This window comes from Copadichromis virginalis, linkage group LG12, assembly GCF_057382275.1.
Source record: "Copadichromis virginalis isolate Kocher_CV1m ecotype Utaka linkage group LG12, C_Virginalis_male_GT1.1, whole genome shotgun sequence".
Lineage (NCBI taxonomy): Eukaryota > Metazoa > Chordata > Actinopteri > Cichliformes > Cichlidae > Copadichromis > Copadichromis virginalis.
This window is the reverse complement of record NC_140629.1, coordinates 29,987,692-30,005,941: the sequence shown is the minus strand read 5'-3', so window position 1 is coordinate 30,005,941 and position 18,250 is coordinate 29,987,692. Positions and strand designations below refer to the sequence as shown.

Below are 18,250 nucleotides of genomic sequence, written 5' to 3'. Positions count from 1 at the left end.
CAAGAAACAAGGCAAGGAAAACACTATGAAACTTTGCAATTAAATGGAATAAATATTTTTGCATGTGCAGGATGAAATGTTGAAACAAAGTTTTATTATCATCAGGGCAATGTCAAATGTGAAGTTAAGATGGTCGTGCAGTAGCAGAAGAAGGGGCCTCAGGCCAAGTCCAGCGATGCCACCAGTAAACGGAAGTCACCTTTGGGTTCTTTCCCTTTACGCCCTACGCTGGGGCCAGGAGGGCTTTGAACAGCTGTCTTGTCAAAAGTAAACAGTGGCCATGCTGTGACAAAAGCCACCAGTGCTGGAATGCCCCCCTTTTCAGTGGCTGTAATCCCAGAACACACTGCTGTCGGAGCCCATCAGGCACCGGGCCAGAGATGGGCCTTCCTGCCCTTTGCAAAGCAGGTTAGCAGCAGTGGCAGAGCAGCACAGGGGATGCACTGGTCAGGCAGACAGCACTGCCGCTGTTGTAGTACGAGAAAATAAAGAGTTGTGCTGACGAAGGGGAGTTTAGTAGTGAGCTAGGATGAGGAATCAGGGAGGAGAGCAGAGAAAGGGGGAGGAAGGCTGGAGAGATTGATGGAGGAGGTGAAGTTCAAGTACTTCTGACATGAAGTAGCCATGCACTAGTTTTTTTAAGGAATCGATGTGTTGGAGTCTGGTTGTTTCACATCATTGAGAGCCAAACCAGCCTGAGCTTTTGTACATAAAGATTTACCTGTACATATGATGGCACTCATAATATTGGTCATGTTATGAGCATTCACCCTTGTAACAGTGCTAATTCATGCTTAGGTGGAGGCTGGAGCCTATCTGAGCTTCTACAGCATAACAGGTCTATCACAGGACCTAACATGCATGTCTGGGGACTAGGAGGAAGTCAGAGTAACTGGACAAAATCCATGCAAGCAAAGGGAGACCAAGCAAACTCCACACAGAGGAAATGGTTACAAATAAAGTTAGAATTATGGGGAACAAAGAAGCCTCTGATAATGTGGTTTAATTAGTATTATTTATGTGACATATGGTTGGAAAAAAATTAAAAACTGCCAAGAGTGACAAAAAGCACAAGCTTTGTAAACATGAAGAGTTGCAGCCTTTCAGAGTGAATCTCAAGGTTCATCCATCCCAGCTGTCATAGGGCGAGTCTCAAGGTTCAAACATCCCTTTCTCCATATACACTTAACTAGTCTATATATCACCTAAATGAGGAGGCAAACTGGCTATCAGAATATGCAATCCGCAAAACCAAACCAAATACCAGTATGAAGATACTTTTACATATGACGTAAGCTGCCACATCTGTCATGTTTCGTCTACACATAATTACACATAGCATATATACATATACACAAAATTCCCAGAATTTACATGACAAGAACATACCCCAAATTTCAGTAGAGTGTAACAACAAAACATGATTATACACATTAGTTGTCATTTTGTTTGTCGTCATCCCGTTTACAGCCCACGCAAAAATGCCAAGAATGCCAGAAAATATGTTAATGGACATGTTTGCGTTGAAATGGTGTGAAATGCTGCTTGTAAACTCAGGAATATACTTATCAGTGTCATGCTGATGCTAGTAGTTACTGCACAGGGGAGAAGTCAGATATGTTGTAGGTGTGTAAAGGAAAACAGTGGCAAGGATTTGCAAACTGAATGCAATGATGCAGTGAAATCCACACATCAATAGAAATACAATAGAGGGAGATATGGCGGTATAGTTTTCTTTATTTCACTAATGGACAGTGTACAGAAAATGCTGTGCTGCACTTATAAAATTACCACATGGTTTATAATAAATAAACACACAAACACAGACATGGGGGATGTAAAGAGAAAGTAACAGGTTTCCATAACATGACTGCACCTGCCTTCTTCTTAACCCAACAGCAAAAGAGATGCAGGAATTTATGCTGTGTCGTTTAACTCAAGAAGGTAAAGCTGTAGTTAGTCTGTATTTTATTTGAGGGAAAACACAGAGTCAACAGAGACAACAAAAACAGAACTGAAAAAAGTAAAGGAACTGTAGGGAGCGCTGGGAGGAGATTCGGTTAATTAAAAATATAGGAGTTGGCTGTTCACGATATTTATCTTGGATCATACTCTTCTGATAAAACTCCCCCGTGAGCAGGGCGAGTAATCATGAAGCATTTTTTAAGTCTTGGACACAAGACAGACAGAACCACAGTGAATTCGCTTATATGGCTCTTTTTCCTCTCCAGCAATATTAAGTCTAAACAGATGTGATTGATCTCCGCTATGAGTCATGTTACTGAAAACATCTGTGACTGACCACCAGAAGAGGCAGACATGAATGAGACTTGAAATCTAAGCACCTGAGAATCAGTACCTGATATTCAACTTTGCCCTTTGGGATAAAAAAAGATACAACATCAAAATACTGAGCGAAGGATCCTAGTTTGGATATGACTTTGATGATCAGTTTTAGTATCTCCAAAACCACTGATGACTTAGGACTGTTTGGGGATAAATGACAGATGTCTGATGTTTACACTGTTGGATACAAATTATTGAAGCTATATAGACACATATACATTACATAAACCAATCATAAGTAGAAAATGTATAAAGCAAAATAATATATTTCTATATTTATACATTATGCATTAGAAAATGCACTTGTATTGATGGAGGTAGATAGCAAAGACTCAGAGGTAAAAAGGCAAATAGATGCTGTGCTTTAGAGGAGAATTACGTGGCTGTAAAATCAGACGTTAAATGCAAGAATTTATGTGTGCTTTAAGAGTTTATACAGTACAGAATATGAGGTGAAAGAAAAAAAGTGGCAGGATGCTGCTAATATCCTTGAGTTACCCATCCAGTAATCTGGATTGGAGGGTCTGGCTTGGCTGGCAGGGCTGTCCTGCACTTGGCAGGATGCTGAGAGTAGCGTGCCGCCTCAAACAAAGAGGAAAGAGTTGTCAGAACACTGGCAGCGCTCAGAAGAAAACTGTCGAATCCAGGAACCGTGACAGCCCGCGACTGAAGCTGCTGACCAGAAGGTCCTAAAGAACAGAGGAGCCCATCAGGCATGTAACAAATTCCTTTTAACTTAAGCTTGAGTTAGGAATGTAATGGATGAACATATCTTCAGTTATCTTTCAGTTAGCTTGTTTACCTGGTGCCCCTTACACCATCGCCTCCACAGCGATCTGACTTTGCCATGGCATCACTTTGACACTCCACACAGACAGCAGTCTCTCTCATCAGTCGAGCGGTCCACAGTTTGAGTCTACATGCCGCGCTAGCCTGTTTCACTTGCAGATGCACACAGTAACTGCAAGCAAGGGTAAAGAAAGGGAAAGAAGGTGTCAAAGTAGAAGACTCTGTTTACCTGCATTCATTATCAAGTCAAAAATATAATGCTCAAAGGCAAATAATATATTTGAGACTCAGAAACACATCAATGATCCAGTCAATCACATCATTCATGCTCACATATGAAACCAGAGCATTTCAAACAGAAAACACAGATGGAAAATGTTCAGATGAAGAAACAGGGGCATGTGCCAGTTTTAAGCTTTCCAGTTTCTGAAAAATATCCTGCTTTGTTTAAAGTTACACTAATGGTACAAACAAAGTATCTCTTCTTTGAATTAAGAGGTTTTACATATCAAGGCATAATAATCATCTGGTCCTTAGCTGGTCTTAAAATTAATTAAATACAACCTCAGGTGAATAAAATGTGACATATTACACTCTGTCTTTGTTTATTTAACAAAAATAAAAGCCAACATGCAGACGCACTGTGTGATAAACTTATAGCTTAACCCTTCACCCCAAGATCAGACTGTGCAATGCTCAGAGAAACTGCATCTCAGACTTTAAAGTTCTCAGTTAGAATGCTAAATGTTAAAACTCGTGACAATACAATCAGAAAAAGTCTGAAGAAATATGGATGGTTTGTAATGATTGACAGGGAAAAGCCTCTTCTCTCTAAAAGGAACGTGGCAGCATGGCTTAGTTTTGCAGAGTTGAGATGTTTTGCACATCTAAATGCAGCAAATCAGCACAAACGCCTCATACCAACTCTCAAGATATTGCTGCTAAATATGCTTTCACAAGCTATAAAATCGTTGGGTGTGCTTATTTTTCACATTTTGCTTCTTCTTCTTTGTCTTTTCACTTGGTGCTTTTTAAATAAATAATGACATGGAGTAATATCTCATGCATTGCTGTTTATCTGACACTGTTTTATTCCCTGATACTTAAAAAATTAAAATTCAAAAAGGTGTACTTTACTTTTATCGTGACTGTATCTGGTGACCCAAGTTTAATACTTTAATTACTTAACAAAGTAAAAATTTGCTGATAAGTAACACAAGTGATTCACTTGTGTCTTGATCGCCTGGATTATCCCATCGTAATCACAGCTCAGTCTGCACAGTAAAAGGGACAAATAAAGCCTTGTTTTTCTGATAAATGGGTTAATTCCGCTATTTATTTTGCAGCTGATTCAGAGAGGTGTGACAAAATATTACCCAAATTTGGGTGACTTGTCAAAGAAAACATGAAGTTTCCCTTTATTTCTTCCTCAGATTATTTCAGAAATATTTCAGAAAGTTGTAAATATGTATGAAATCCTTACTCTGTTTGCCTGTAAGACATAAAGTATATGTCTGCATGTCTGTAGTGGGATGTCTCTGCTTTGTTTCCTTAACTTTTCCACAGTGAAACCTTCTGTTAAATACTTGTTTTTTTTGACTAAAATTTCTGTCTTAAAAATTGCAGACAGATATTATTTTCTTTTGCTGAGCTTTTACAAGCTAAATCTGCATAACAGCCTTGTGTTATGGTCCATCCTCCCTTATTTTATAATGACCTTGTCTTAATGTCCAGTCTCTAATATCCACTAATATCCAGATTTAAATATACATCCAAAGACAACTGATCATCATTTCACTGTTATCGCTGTTAACCCTCACTTCTTCAATTAATTTCAAAGACACCACTATTAATATACCAGATGTCTGTGTGAAATTGCTCTTACTCTGTAAAATTCATGCTGAATCAATGCCATTTATGAGTAATGCACTCCCAGTCCCCTGATGTTTTGTTTCAGTCAAAACAAAAGTATCCAATGTCCATTTTAATTACTGAGAAAAGCTGTAAGCTGTCAGGAAGCCAGCTCAGATTTTTTCCCAGAGAACATAATGAGAAGATTTGTAATCAGCTTAGATCAAAGATCAAATTTATACAGCGAAGGCTTTTCTTTTTAAATTGATTACGTCTGACTTATCAGGAAAGGTCAGCTCCTGATGCAAATATTCAATGACAGAGTTCATGTTACACACCCAAAGTAATTTTGAGGACGTGCTTGCTATAGCAACCTCAGTCTTTGCCAGTATTCCCTAATCTTTTGGTGCTCAGAGTTGACCTTTAAATAAAGGAAAAACTGGGGGAAAATATGGTATGAACCTGTTGTGAAATCCACCAGCCTTGGAGTTAGCGGAAGCAAGGAAAATGTTGAATAAGTGCCTTTATTCTTGAGTGAGATGCATCTGAAAGTTTGCTGGCAAGAAAAGAAAGGCTACTGTTTGTATAATTACGGTGATGGTATGAACTCAAATATGCATATTAAATATTTAATCAAAGGTTCTACAGCAGTGCTGACTGACCTGCCAACTATTTTGCAATTCACAAAAAAAACTGTTTAAAGAAGTTCCAGCTATAATCAATGCTGAAAAAATATTTCAGACACAACCAAAGCACTTGCAACTAAAATGTAGTTCAAGCTACTGAAAGTACATAAAAGATTTTATATTTTAATAAAATCTTTTATGTAATTTCTATGTAATAATTTCGCCAGACAAAGCCGTTAACCATGACTCACAGGCTAAAATAACTCAAGTAAATTACCAAACATTTAAAAAAGGGCATCTGTAATCACCTGCCACTGCCCCGACAAATCCTACACTAGAGACATGAAACAAAGCTGGTATCTTGCGGTTTGATAAAGGACTTACCTGGCCTTCTCCTCCTTCATCAGCATGTGTGGTCTCCTCCAAGGGTCCTTGAAGTTCCTCTTGAAAGAATTAGGCAAGATTTTTGCGACTTCTGGAAGTCAGGTATAAGCACGGGCAGATGAGAATTAAAAAGAGGGCAAATAGGTCTAATAAGCTGTTGCATCCAGTAAAGATCATACTTATAAAGGCATCTACTGTTTAATCTGAGCAACTCAGCTCTAAGGTAAAGTGAGTTCAGCTTTCCTTGTAAGTTTTCAAAATGTTTTCCTGTCTTAAGGTTTTTTAATTACTTGGAAAAGTGCACAGCTGAAGACAGAATAGAAATATCCTTTATTATTCCTCAGTGGGGAAATTCAGTTGTTCCATCAGCAAAGTGACAGGCAGATGGAGCATGCAGACTCAAGATTTGTTTCTTACAGCAAAAGAAAGTTAACAGTTGTCCCAGATAATACCAAAGCGCTTGTTTAATTTGTAACAGTGCTAGTGAACTGAACTCTGTAACATACATAAATGCAGAAAAAGTCAGGCTGTCACCTTTCGCGGTGCTGCATATGGCGTTGTTTCCGAAGCATCCTCGACGTTGTTTGAGATCAGGACAGGGTGTACCTCCATTTCTAGGGGGAACAGATACTTGGCGACTCCTTTCCGTGCTACCAATTCCACATGAAGATGTGCATGATGACCAGGGACCCCATGATCCCACCACACAGTCAATGGCTGCTAGGGAATCAGAAAGCCATAGATTAGCTTAAGATTGCAGGAGTTAAATGGATTATAAAGTAATATTTCTTCATAGATTCTTCAGTGTTACTGGTTGTTTAATAAAGTTAGGGGATTCAAGGTGAGATTTACATTTATTTAAAAAGACTGAGGTGTTTAAGAAGAAAGATACCCTTCTTTCTGATATAGTAAAACAAGAGGTCTAATTATGAAAAAGAATTTATCTGTAGTCCAGAGGGAGCTGCAAACTTTCCCCTAATCTTTGCTGTCATGTACCATACAGCTTAAAGTGTAGCTGCAACAGATGCCCTGATATAGACTTTGATGCCAGTCCACTGAACATTTACTTGGGTAGGTAGGTGGCGAGTGACTGGGTCACTACCATGTACTTATTTCAGATCAGCCTAACCCCAGACTCAGGAAGTCTGCAACTGAGGTCAAATGTGGGGGGACCATTTAAATAAGAGGCTAATTTTGCATCCTGTTCTCTCTGGTTTCCCTCTACCCCACACTTACACGCAAACACACACACGGACGCCCGTGAACTCAGCACGCCACATAAACACAGCAGTTTTAGTAATCATACTTCCTGTTCAGTAGGCTGATTTAGTTAATTACATCAAGCAAAGAGGAAGCTGTATCACTTAGATGACTGCCTTGATCAAAGCCCCAAAACTCCAGCAGTAATCAAGAGCTTTTCAGCACAGAGATTAAATAGGAGCAGACATTTTAATAGTCTTGTTTTTACAAGGAAGGGCATACTTCACAAACACATAAACAAATCAGGTAAGTTCAACACAACAGTGAACAGCTGTAAGCATGTATACACCATAATATTTTTAGAAAGCCTGACATTTGTGGTTTAGAGCTTTTTCTGTTTTCATCCTTTAAAATAAAAGTTTGCGACAATAAGAGCAGGTGCACCCAGCTTGAAGCTTGTAGACGTTGGTGGTGAAATTACAGGGAATGGGCGGATAAATATACCATAACTGAATCTAATCCTCCCTCTTCATTTAATCTCCCTTACACTGTCTTTATAATAGACACTCACCCCACTATACAATGTCGTGAGTGAATAATTATGTGTGTGAACATGAGACAGAGAGAGAGAGAGAGGGAGAGAGTGCTTTCAAGATGCCGCCTGTTTGGTTCATTCCCATGGTCCTGTTGGGGGTTCGGAGAGGAGGGGGGGGGGGGGCAGCTGCCTCAGTGACACAGCCGATCCACAAAGCCACAGTGGAATCTCTGCATTCCTGCACATTAGTGCTGCCCACCTGACACTCGCCTTTCCCAGATCACCACACACAGCAAACAATTTCTGTCTGATAAATCATCCCACTTAAACCTCTTCTATCCTTTCCCTAAAATACACAGGCATGCTCATTTGCCTCTGTAAACGTGATGAGATACATGCACTTTCTTGAAAGATTACTCAGGGTGGGATGGCATTAGACACTACAACCGTATCAGCTTCCTACCCTTGCCTCCTCCACCTCTTCTTATCCTTGCTCCTGTCTTCTTGCCTTTCCTTCCCGCTGCTACATCCTCTGACGTTCACGGGCAGCTTTCATGCCGCTGTTTTCCTTTCTCATGGTGGGAAAAACACAAGCAAGGAGTCCAGTTGAGGTATTTGCTTCATAGCAGAGCGTGCAGTGAAATCAATAGGGTTGGCTAGTTCCCACACCCGGAGGAGAAACAGCTATTATCCCTGTGATCGACACCGACATACACATAAGCAGGACTAAGGCCCTGTCTGGGAGTCTCAGCCATTTGGGCTGATTTGCCAGAGGTCAGAAGGCAATTACCAAGCTGTGGTGGTCCCTCAGTCTGCTTCTGGCACAACCAGTGCAACAATTCCACCACCCACATGTCAACCCTGCTGACAGTCTGACAGCCTAACCCACATAGTCACTCTTGTCCCCTGTTTGCATTGTTAATGAGAAAGTCTTCAGTTCGAAAGCTTGCCACCACCTCTGACCTCTGACCCCAATACAGGAAACAAATGGCACTTGTTCCCAGCATGTTCAGCTTTTGTCTTTTGGAAAAGCTGATATTTTTAACAGAGTTTCTGAGATAGATTTTAGATGTGCGTTTTCTTATTTTTGGAGAGCAATTTAACTGCATTATTCTGTCCAGGTTAAATCTATTTTTGTAATTTAACTAATGATATTTCTCTATTTTCTGTTTTCATCAAGATTATTTTCACCAGTTTACCGTAAGTGTCATTAATATGGAAAACAGGGAAGTCGTCCGTTTCAGTGAACCAGCAGCACCACAGTACAAATCTGGTTGCTGTCAAAGTTTAAAGTGAAAGGACTTTGCTTGTCTATGACTAATTTTTCAGGCAGCAGGCAAAGCCTCAGACAGCATTAAACTAAACAGAACCAATGACCAATGATCCAACATAAGCACTTTTATCTCTCAACTTCTGCCAAACTCCAGTCACTCTTGTTTCAGTGGGATAATAGCCTTTTGGGATGGCATTCCTTTGCCTTTCCTTTTATTCTCCTTGAATTCTACCTCCATTTTAGGGTCTCAGACCTGCCTGCCCAATTTGCTTTATCTTCCACTCCTTTGATTACGTTGTCCCCCACTCTCCCTTGTTCTTCCCCCCCATCTGTCTCCTTTTTTTGGTTCTGAGCTTCACTCACTCACCCACCCCCTCCCTTTCCTTCCAGCCCCATCTCTTCTCTGATGAGACCCAGATGTCCAGCTGCTCTGGAGGACCACTGCACCTCAAAGCCTCCACGGTCACCCTCCCTTCCCTGTCTGGGCCTTGGTCCCATCAGACAAGCCTTATAATCTTCACCAAAACAGGAACCTCAAGCCTGTTAATAGGAGTTGAGAAGACTGGACTGAGCCCTAATAGCAGGTGAATGTTTCCTATATACAAGCAGGAAGGGCGGCCATCTGCTGCAAATGGCTGGGGTTGAGGGGAGAAAGACATGACAAAGACATGCTGTGGAAAAGAGCCAGAGATTAATAATATCTAATGCTTAAATGCAGGAACTTGTATAAACACATAGTGTGTGAAAAAAAAGGTAAGTGAAGAAGAAAAACTATAACAAGAAAGAAAAAGAAGAATTACAGTTAGAGGCTTCACAGATAAGGCGATCTTTGTCTGTCTGTGAAACACGATTAAATTTTTCCTTTCAGGAATGGAAGCATTAACAAAGTTGAGTAGATTACTCGTGTAGTTGCTTCAACTGAGCTTCGGATTTGACATACACTAAAAAAAATGGAAGTGCTGACAAAAAATAAAGATTATCTTTGTATTTTTCGTCAAACAAAAAGGTTCTCTGTGTGAAAATGCTCACTATTTGCTCACCAACACCATTAGTCTGACAAAAACCTTGAAGCTGCAGAGGAAAGAAGTCTAGAAAAAGGGAATAATGTACTGAAATTACCTTGACCTTTACCTGATGATAGGTGGACAGAGTCAAACACAGCAATCAAACACTACAGACAGCCAAGGCAGGAGTTTCCCTTTGCAAGCCCCCTTCGATTTAGTGATATGCATATGCACCTTCATTTGTGCGTACAGTAAGTGAGTGAAAACTGTTAATGCCCTTCAAGCTCAGCAGTGTTTTCCTGTCAAGAAGAAACCAGATGCTGCACATCAGATTTGCAAAATGTAGCATGTGAGTGCCAAGAGGTGTTTAACATATTTGTCCCAAAAAAAAAAAAAATCCAACAGCTGGCCTGTTTAGTCTTCATTATGTAAAGACATTCCCTACTAGCAGAACAGAGAACATGTGGGATGCAAGGAAGAAAAAGAGGGAGTGAACTTAGGTGGAAAGAGGGAAACATTGTGGCATGACAACATACTGCACAGTGCCCTAGAGAAAATAAAGAGAAACAGAGAGGAGAGAGAGAGATGAATGATGAGCAAAAGTCTCATGTACCAAATGCAGAGGCTTTAATGTATTTTCCTGTTAGGGTGAGAACCACCAGAGGCTGCAGTAGAAGAGAGAAGCTGCCCCTTCTTGCTTCATACTGCCCCAAATGATCTCTAGAGTCAATGAAGAGGAATGGGAGCTTATCGTAATGGGAACCATAGAGTTAAGATTGAAACTGGTGTATGAAAATCACTTCTATAACAGGAGACAACATCAAAGTCCTTCTGGAAGCAAGTGTTACCACGCTTCAACCATCCTTTAATGCCTCTGAGACCTTATTTGGCAGTTGTTTGGGGGCATTATCCAGTTTAATTTCATACATGAATGGAATAAACAGAGAAATCTGACAAAACCAACTTAAAAGGTGTGCTGATTTTGACCAATACTTTATTTATTTATGTACTTTATTGTGCCCCGTGGGGAAATTGCTCTCTGAATTTAACCCATTCACTTAGTGAAGCAGTGGGCAGCCATTGGGCGCCCGGGGAGCAGTGTGTAGGGACGGTACCTTGCTCAGGGGTACCTCAGGGTAGCTGTTAAGGGGAATCGAACCCCCGACCTTCCGATCATGGGGCAACCACTCTACCTACTGAGCTATCCCTGCCCCTACAAAGTATGTCTACATACAAAGTATGTCTTTAAAAACTCATTTCCTCCTGGTAGTTAAATATCTATCACAATCTTTGCCAATGCAAAAACCTTTCAAAGATTTCAAATAAAGATTTGGCACGTCTCTATAAAATATAAGCAAATTTTCTGAGGTGCTGATGCCAGAAGCAAAAGCTCATTGTTCCTTGGTTCTTAATCTTACTGTGAGATGTTTTCCTTTCAGATAAACATTAATTAGTGAGAGGTTTAAACTTTTACTTTTGTTTGTGGCTAGAATAATAAAAAAAATGGTGGCCAACAGCTCGACCTGCTAAACCAGCCAAAAGATGCCTACAAGTAGTTTTTGCTGTGAGGTGTACATTTGGAAATTAATAGCCTGCAACTACTGAAGTTATATAAGCCAGACTGATGACCAAAACATGAAGTTCATAAAATAGAAAAATCATGTCAGCTTGCTATATGTTATAACAAGTTGATTTTGCTCAATCATTACTTTAACTTGTACAGTGTCCTTCTGTGTTTACACACAGTTCACACTCCTGTCAAATCCTTCATTTTAACAACATCTCTGAGTGTTTATATCCATGTTTTTTTCTGTGTCTGCTCTGATGTCACCCACTCAAAGCACTGTGTTGAGCTCCAGCAAACAGGAGGTAATTACAGCCTCCAATAGTGTCACACACAAACTGCTTGATGTGTTGCAGAGCTTCAGGATCAACTCTGAGTGTTAAGTGGGTGAGGACATATCAGGGGGCTAGGATGGAGCAGAGCCAAGCCTGACGATAAATGCTGTGTTTTTACTGTAAAGATTTTCAGATTGCATACAAAATGTTTATTGATCCATGTGGGTTCGTTCTTATGTTCAGACTGTGAAATAAAAATTTAAAAAAACTGCACAGGGCAGCTGTGAGCTGTGATAAGAGCTGAGATAAGAGGCTGTTACAATGATGGCTCAACACTAACCTGAGCTCATTTCCTGTTAACATTCAGCTTGTCAGACACATGGATCTGGTTTGTGAATGGCAAAATGATGTTTCTGAATGGCAATCTAGCTGATTGTTAAATTAAAAAGAAATCTGGGTCTGTTCACAAAGTGTTGCTTCCTCCCTTGCTTTCAAAAAGTCACATCTCTGGTTTTACAAACACTGTAGAGTTTATTTATTTAGTTAAAAAAAAATCCACTTTCTAATGTTTCCATAACAATAAAAACAGCTTGGCATTGAGAGCAAAGCCAAAAGAAAAACTCATGTGTATGTTAATCTTAACTCTTTCATGTGCAATTTAAAGTAATATACTGATGTTTATGAATACTTTAGCTTATCTACCCCCATTTCAATTTCAGTCCAACATTTCCACCACACTGCAGTAAAGGACCACATCACTACAACAGTACTGTAAACAAAATAAAAGCAGACATGGCACTTACTGAGATGAATTGCTTCACTTGAGCATATTTAAAGACAAACAAACTCAAGTCTAATTCAGCCTAAATTTACAGAAACTCAATTGTTTAATTTAAAGTAAAGAATCCTGAAAATGCAAAAATGGCTTAAACCTAATGATGCAAAAGGACTAAAGATGCAATAGGGTAAATCAAAAAAGGAGAATTTTTTTTAAAGTAGAAGAAAAAAACCTCCCAATGTTTGGAAATAAGCAGTCCTCTCTTTTCTAAGCCCCTCCCACGTAACTAGAACCAGCATACACAGGTGGCTGAAAAGGGGAGTTAATACTGACCTTTGGTTTCGCAATGCATTCAAAATTCTTCTCTCTACTTGTTTACTAATATGTCTTCATTCCTGAATAATCCTCTTCATCCTTCATGCTACTTTATGCCACCAGCCTGATCTGTTTTAAAGACATTGAGTGAAGTCTCCTGTCATGGCCTAGCTTTTCTAAAGCCTGACAATACAGCAAAGATGAAATGCTGGATCCTTATTCCATTTTAGATCCCTTGTATTACCATATGCTCCTTAGCTGAGCTTTAACCTGTACAAAAACTAGTGTAGCTCTGATAACGGCAGTATTACAGCTAAAATTGATTAGCAGGTGTTTATGGGCTCTTTATAGTAAACAGTGAGGTCTAATGAAGTGTATTACAACTGTCCTTGTGTTAGTTGTGTACACAGTTTTAAGTTAGTGATTGAAGTCTGGATGGGGCAGCCTATTCACATCACAGAACAGATAAAATACTCAAACCAGCTTGTATATAATAGTGGGATTGCTCCACAGTTTAAAAGCTCTTTTCCCTTTAGGACTGACCCCTCAAGTGTGCTTAAGAGGGTCACATTCTCAGGGTATTTATGCCAGAGAAATCTCTTTGTGAACTTGAGTAGTGCCAAATACTTCACTATAAGAGTTGCTTTTGTTACAGGTCAGAGTGTTTCCTGTCTGTCACATCTAAGACATAGCTCCACTGTAATTCTGACCATCTTTGGCAGTCTGTTTCCATGGTGTCTGTTCCCTCATTTGTCCATATATAGCAAAAGCCTGGTTGATGATGGGGGGTTGCCCACAAATACGTTTTAAGGAATAAGCAAATGAGTGTTTCTAATTTAAGGTCATTTTTCTGGCTTTAAGACGAAACTAATGTTGTTATGGTCTCTCAGACCACTTAATGTCCAGGCTGTGCAATGTGAAGCTGTGATGTGAAGGTCATGAGTCGAAGCTACAAATGTAAAACCACACAAGGCAGACAGTAGTCACCTCTCGCTGGTCACTTAAAACAAAGAGCCATATTGGGCATATTAAAAACAGCTACGTGTAGTATGTCTCACTCCCTACGTGTCACCTCAGTGGCAGCCATCCCTCCCCAAAACTAAACAACAATGAACAGCAGCAGTCATTGGATAGGATTCAAAACATATATACACTACATACCTTATTTCTTCCTCGCTCTTTGAGCTTTCAAACTTCAAATAGACAAAACTGCTGTTATCTGATATCAAATGTCAGCGAGCTCAACAGAGCAAACAACTCACCAGATATTTGGCAAACGCTCTGATAGTCCTCGCAACAGTCTCTTGTTTTCTGACAGTAGGTATCGCAGTAACACACTGTTTTCCTCCTGGAGTACTCAAAACATTCGTTGTTCCGGCCGGTGCAGCAGTTTGGGCTCTCTCGCTCCCTGCAGCCTGCTTCAGCCTGTGGAACAAATTCTCCGCAGAAAAATGCCAAAAATCCCCAAACGACAAAGCCAAGACGCGCTGAGCTCCATCCATACGCTCCCATGACGGAAATCTTTCTGGGACCACTTGCTCCACACACGCTGTTGCTGCTCTGTGCTGTTGTTGCCTTTTAAAAAAATAATAATAATAATCAAATAATGTTATTAAGGTGAAATTTGTATTTTCTATATAAAATCCAAGTGCAGCATGGTCCTGCTTGTGCAGAAAACGAGGTATCTTCTGTGTAAACGCCTGGACGAACAAGTGACGCGTAAAATTTAAGTGGAGTCGTGCGCGCTCACTAACTCCTCTTTTAGTGAGCAGGACACCGCCCCCAAGCTACTGTTCGGTACTTACAGACTTACAGCACCAACCTTGCGCTCTCTCTCTAGCTTGTGTGTGAGGTTTCAGATACATAAATAAATATATGAGTTTCAAAATATTTTGGCCCTCTGCTGCTGCCAAGATTACAGTGGAAAAGTAAAATAAGCCTCAACGAGGGCCTGTATAAGGTCTGGAATCAGACACATTTCAATAAAACAGCTGCATACACCTGAAATGAAAAATGCATGCTACGCGATTTCTGTTGCAGTGAGTGTAAATATTGTGTAACAGGTTTTTGTCCATATCAGCTCTTCCGATCACAAAATCGAATTCAGCACCACGGACAGCGGCCTGGTCATTTTAATGTTACGTTAAAACTAAACGAAAGAGAAATCAACATTCAGTCTGCAGCCACCGTGCAATTTGACGAGGTCCTTTTGAGCCGCAGCAACAAAATAATGTCCACTCATGCCGAAGAACTAAGTGCATCCATCCCGCTGAGAGAAAGACTGGAGAACAATGAAATTACTTTCTCTTCACTGGCTCTGGCTGGAGAAAAACAGCCATGGCGGATACTGTAAAAGCACAAATGCAAAGACAATAGCTTTCCTCCACTTTAGTTACGGTCACAAACGTATAGAAAATGCTGGATCTGCAACTCTTTGTCCTGCTTTTGAATCCAGCGGTATCTGATGTACAAATCTGTATGAAGTATTCTAAGGAGTTGCGAGTCCTTTTTGGAGCTTTGTTAATTATTCAAGCTCCATGTTCTAAAATTGCTTGTTTTAATGCATTGCTTTATAACCATGAAAAGATTCAAACATGTTTGCCCTCGAGAAATATTTAAGTAAAAAGTTGTGTGGGGGGCTGGGGTTAGGGGGGCAGTAGAGTGAGACATAAACTTGCGCTAATTCTTTGGAAATGTTTTTCATTAAACATACTCAGTTCGTTTAACCGCCTACAAGCTGCAAGTTGGCAACACAATCAAGCTACTCTCAAGAAACAAATTTTTTTTTATTGTTTATTGCTCGTTGCCGAGCAGCAGAAAGGGAGAAGAAGAGGAAGACAGCGTTATGATGCCGCTCCTCATAAAGCCCTATTGTGCGCACTCGAAGGGGCTGGGAGGGGGGGAGGAGGGGGCGTTCTCGTCGGTGAAGTGTGTACGCGTGTTTGATAAACAGCGCCCCCTAGTGCTTAAAGCAGATGAAATGTGTAGTATACAGTACTTCAGTTCATTTCCTTTGAACTATATTCATGTATAATCACCAACTTGAATAATCTGTTTTTGTGATAAAGGTGCAAAGTTTAGTTTCTGTCAGGAAAAACAGCATTTGGCTGTCAATGTTTGTTTTAGGTTTGTTTTTGTTTTTTGTTTGTTTCTTTGTTGCCCTGAGAAAGAAATCAAATATCCACTGTGATTGAAAATGAGTGTGAATCTGTGTGGAGGCCATAAATGCAGGATGTGTAAGATAAACGTATACAATGATGAGAATGAATTACAGTAGAAACAGGAGAAAAAGAATTAATAAAATCAGAGAAAAATGTTTTTAGATCCTGAAATTAGGATAGCATTTAAAAGAAAAAAGAAAAAGGAAAAAGAAGGGAAAAACCAAAAAAAACATGAGACAGAAAATATCACAAGACTGCACAAATGACACAGGCTGTGTGTGAGAGAGAGACACATGAAACAAAACTAATCTTCAAAGTAACACAGGGAATAAACCAAAGACAAATACTAAACAGGGAGATCAGAAGGATCACAGTAGACATGAAAGAAACAGAGGAACAGTCATTAACAAGACATGAGAGAGAGAAAACTATCAGTAGACTAGTCATAAGGTAAAACCAGGAATCACAGACTCAAAAGCACATAAACTAACACTCACTCACAAAATACTGGAATAATAAAATAATAGTAGGTTTAACCTTGTTTTCTCAAGGTTAAAGAAACAAACAACTTAAAATTCTAACATAATAACAGAACTGAAACAAAAACCTAAAGTGAAGTTATTCACAAAATTTTCAAATCCCAGAAACACAAAAACCCCAGGACCATGACAACGAGCCCAGAATTGGATTGTACATCACATTTGTTTAAAGTCAGCATTTCACACGTGCTCCTCTATTACCGTAAAATTGTGAGTGTAAAGGAATATCCTCAAGATGTTTGCACACAGCATGCATTCCTTCCACCTACTGATACTGAACAACATCTCTGGAGATGCTGTTATCACACTCCAAGGAGACCTTCGGTGTTTGCGCACACCAGTTCCTAGGCCTTTCTAATGTCACCCACTAAAAGCTCTTTGTTGAGTTTCAGCTAAGATGAGTTAATTACAGAGTGAGACAGAACATTTACAAACACCTTGATGTGCTGAAGGACTGCAGGATCTGGATCAAGTGATGTCCGGGAGTAAAGCGTGTGAGAAAATGTCAGGGTGCTTCGATGGAACTGAGCCAAGCCACAAGAATCTTTATACTGTAAAGATGTTGAGGTTGCACAAGGGGGAAGTCAAGGAATTATATCACAAACATCACAAACGCAACATTATGACCCAATTAATGGATTTATTACAGTACTGCATTAGATAGCTTCAAGTTTAGCTGGACTCTCCCAAAGAAGAAGAATTCCCCACAGTGAGTACTTTTTTTTTTTTTACTTTGTTGCTTGAGTTTTACTTATGAGTCCTTCTACTTCCTCATTCAAACTAAAAATTTCAAGTCATCTTCTGCAGAGAGCTGTGCATTCCTGAACCAGTGTTTTGAATAATGCGTGAGAGAGAGAGTAACGAAATGAGTAAGAAAGAGAGAGAGAGAAAGCATGGATAGTTACAGTTCACTGTACAGGCACAAGAGCCAAAACTAGAAGAACGAGTTCCTTGTTCGATTCCTCCCCTACCTGCCTGCCCCCCCCCTTTGTCCTGATGTTATCTGCAGTGAGGAAAAGGGCAGAATAACAGTTAACGAGTGAGGAGGGCAACAAAAACAACCAGACTGCATGCTTCAATGTTTCAGATGTTTATTTTGATTTGTTTTCAAATCCCCCTACAACAAACAACTTTACATTAAAGCACAGACATTAAGTAAGGGACATTTATTGCACAAGCTTCATCAACATGACCCACACACACACGCACACAAACACACAATTCCATATACACAGCATTGGAATACACCGATTTATTATCACAGTATAATGTTCTCTTGGTTGTCTGGCAGTGGTGAACATGAGTACTTTGTCTGGCTGCGCAGAAAATACAGAATAATAATAATAATATTTTCATGAATATTAAATAAAAGACAATTTTGAGAATTACAATACTCGAACAGTGGTAACAACTAGAACAAGCAGACCCCTTGTTGTTATTATAAAAACATGTCCGGACCACACAGTTTTCTTGTATGATGATTAAAGAGCAGGTTAATTAAACATGAAATAAGCTATTGTCACACCTAAAAGGACAGAACAGGGTGAATGCCAGTCAAAAAACAACATTCATGAGTGTTTACAGAAACGTTAAAAATTAGGGTTTCTGGA

The 18,250-nt window shown here is 39.8% G+C and overlaps 1 protein-coding gene across 2 annotated transcripts; it reads right to left on the bottom strand.

Annotated features, from left to right (window-relative positions):
- Positions 1 to 1,719: 1,719 nt before the first annotated feature.
- LOC146697284 (somatomedin-B and thrombospondin type-1 domain-containing protein) lies at positions 1,720 to 14,686 on the bottom strand. 2 transcript variants are annotated; one of them, XM_085474187.1, is made up of 5 exons: positions 14,203 to 14,686; positions 6,531 to 6,716; positions 5,997 to 6,087; positions 3,149 to 3,307; positions 1,720 to 3,035 (listed from the first exon to the last, which is right to left on the bottom strand). In XM_085474187.1, the coding sequence occupies exons 1-5, from the start codon at positions 14,450 to 14,452 to the stop codon at positions 2,930 to 2,932; spliced, it is 792 nt and encodes a 263-aa protein (XP_085330313.1). In that variant the 5' UTR covers positions 14,453 to 14,686; the 3' UTR covers positions 1,720 to 2,929. The 2 variants fall into 2 exon arrangements, with proteins under 2 accessions (XP_085330313.1, XP_085330314.1); XM_085474188.1 differs by having other exon boundaries at positions 6,531 to 6,713.
- Between the last annotated feature and the right edge of the window lie 3,564 nt (positions 14,687 to 18,250).

Coding starts and splice junctions, on each gene's coding strand:
- LOC146697284 (XM_085474187.1), bottom strand. CDS start 14,452: ATGGGAGCGTATGGATGGAGCTCAGCGCGTCTTGGCTTTGTCGTTTGG. Junction 6,088..6,530: donor CATATGCAGCACCGCGAAAG/GTGACAGCCTGA, acceptor CCTGACTTCCAG/AAGTCGCAAAAATCTTGCCT. Junction 3,308..5,996: donor ATGAAGGAGGAGAAGGCCAG/GTAAGTCCTTTA, acceptor CCTTGCTTGCAG/TTACTGTGTGCATCTGCAAG.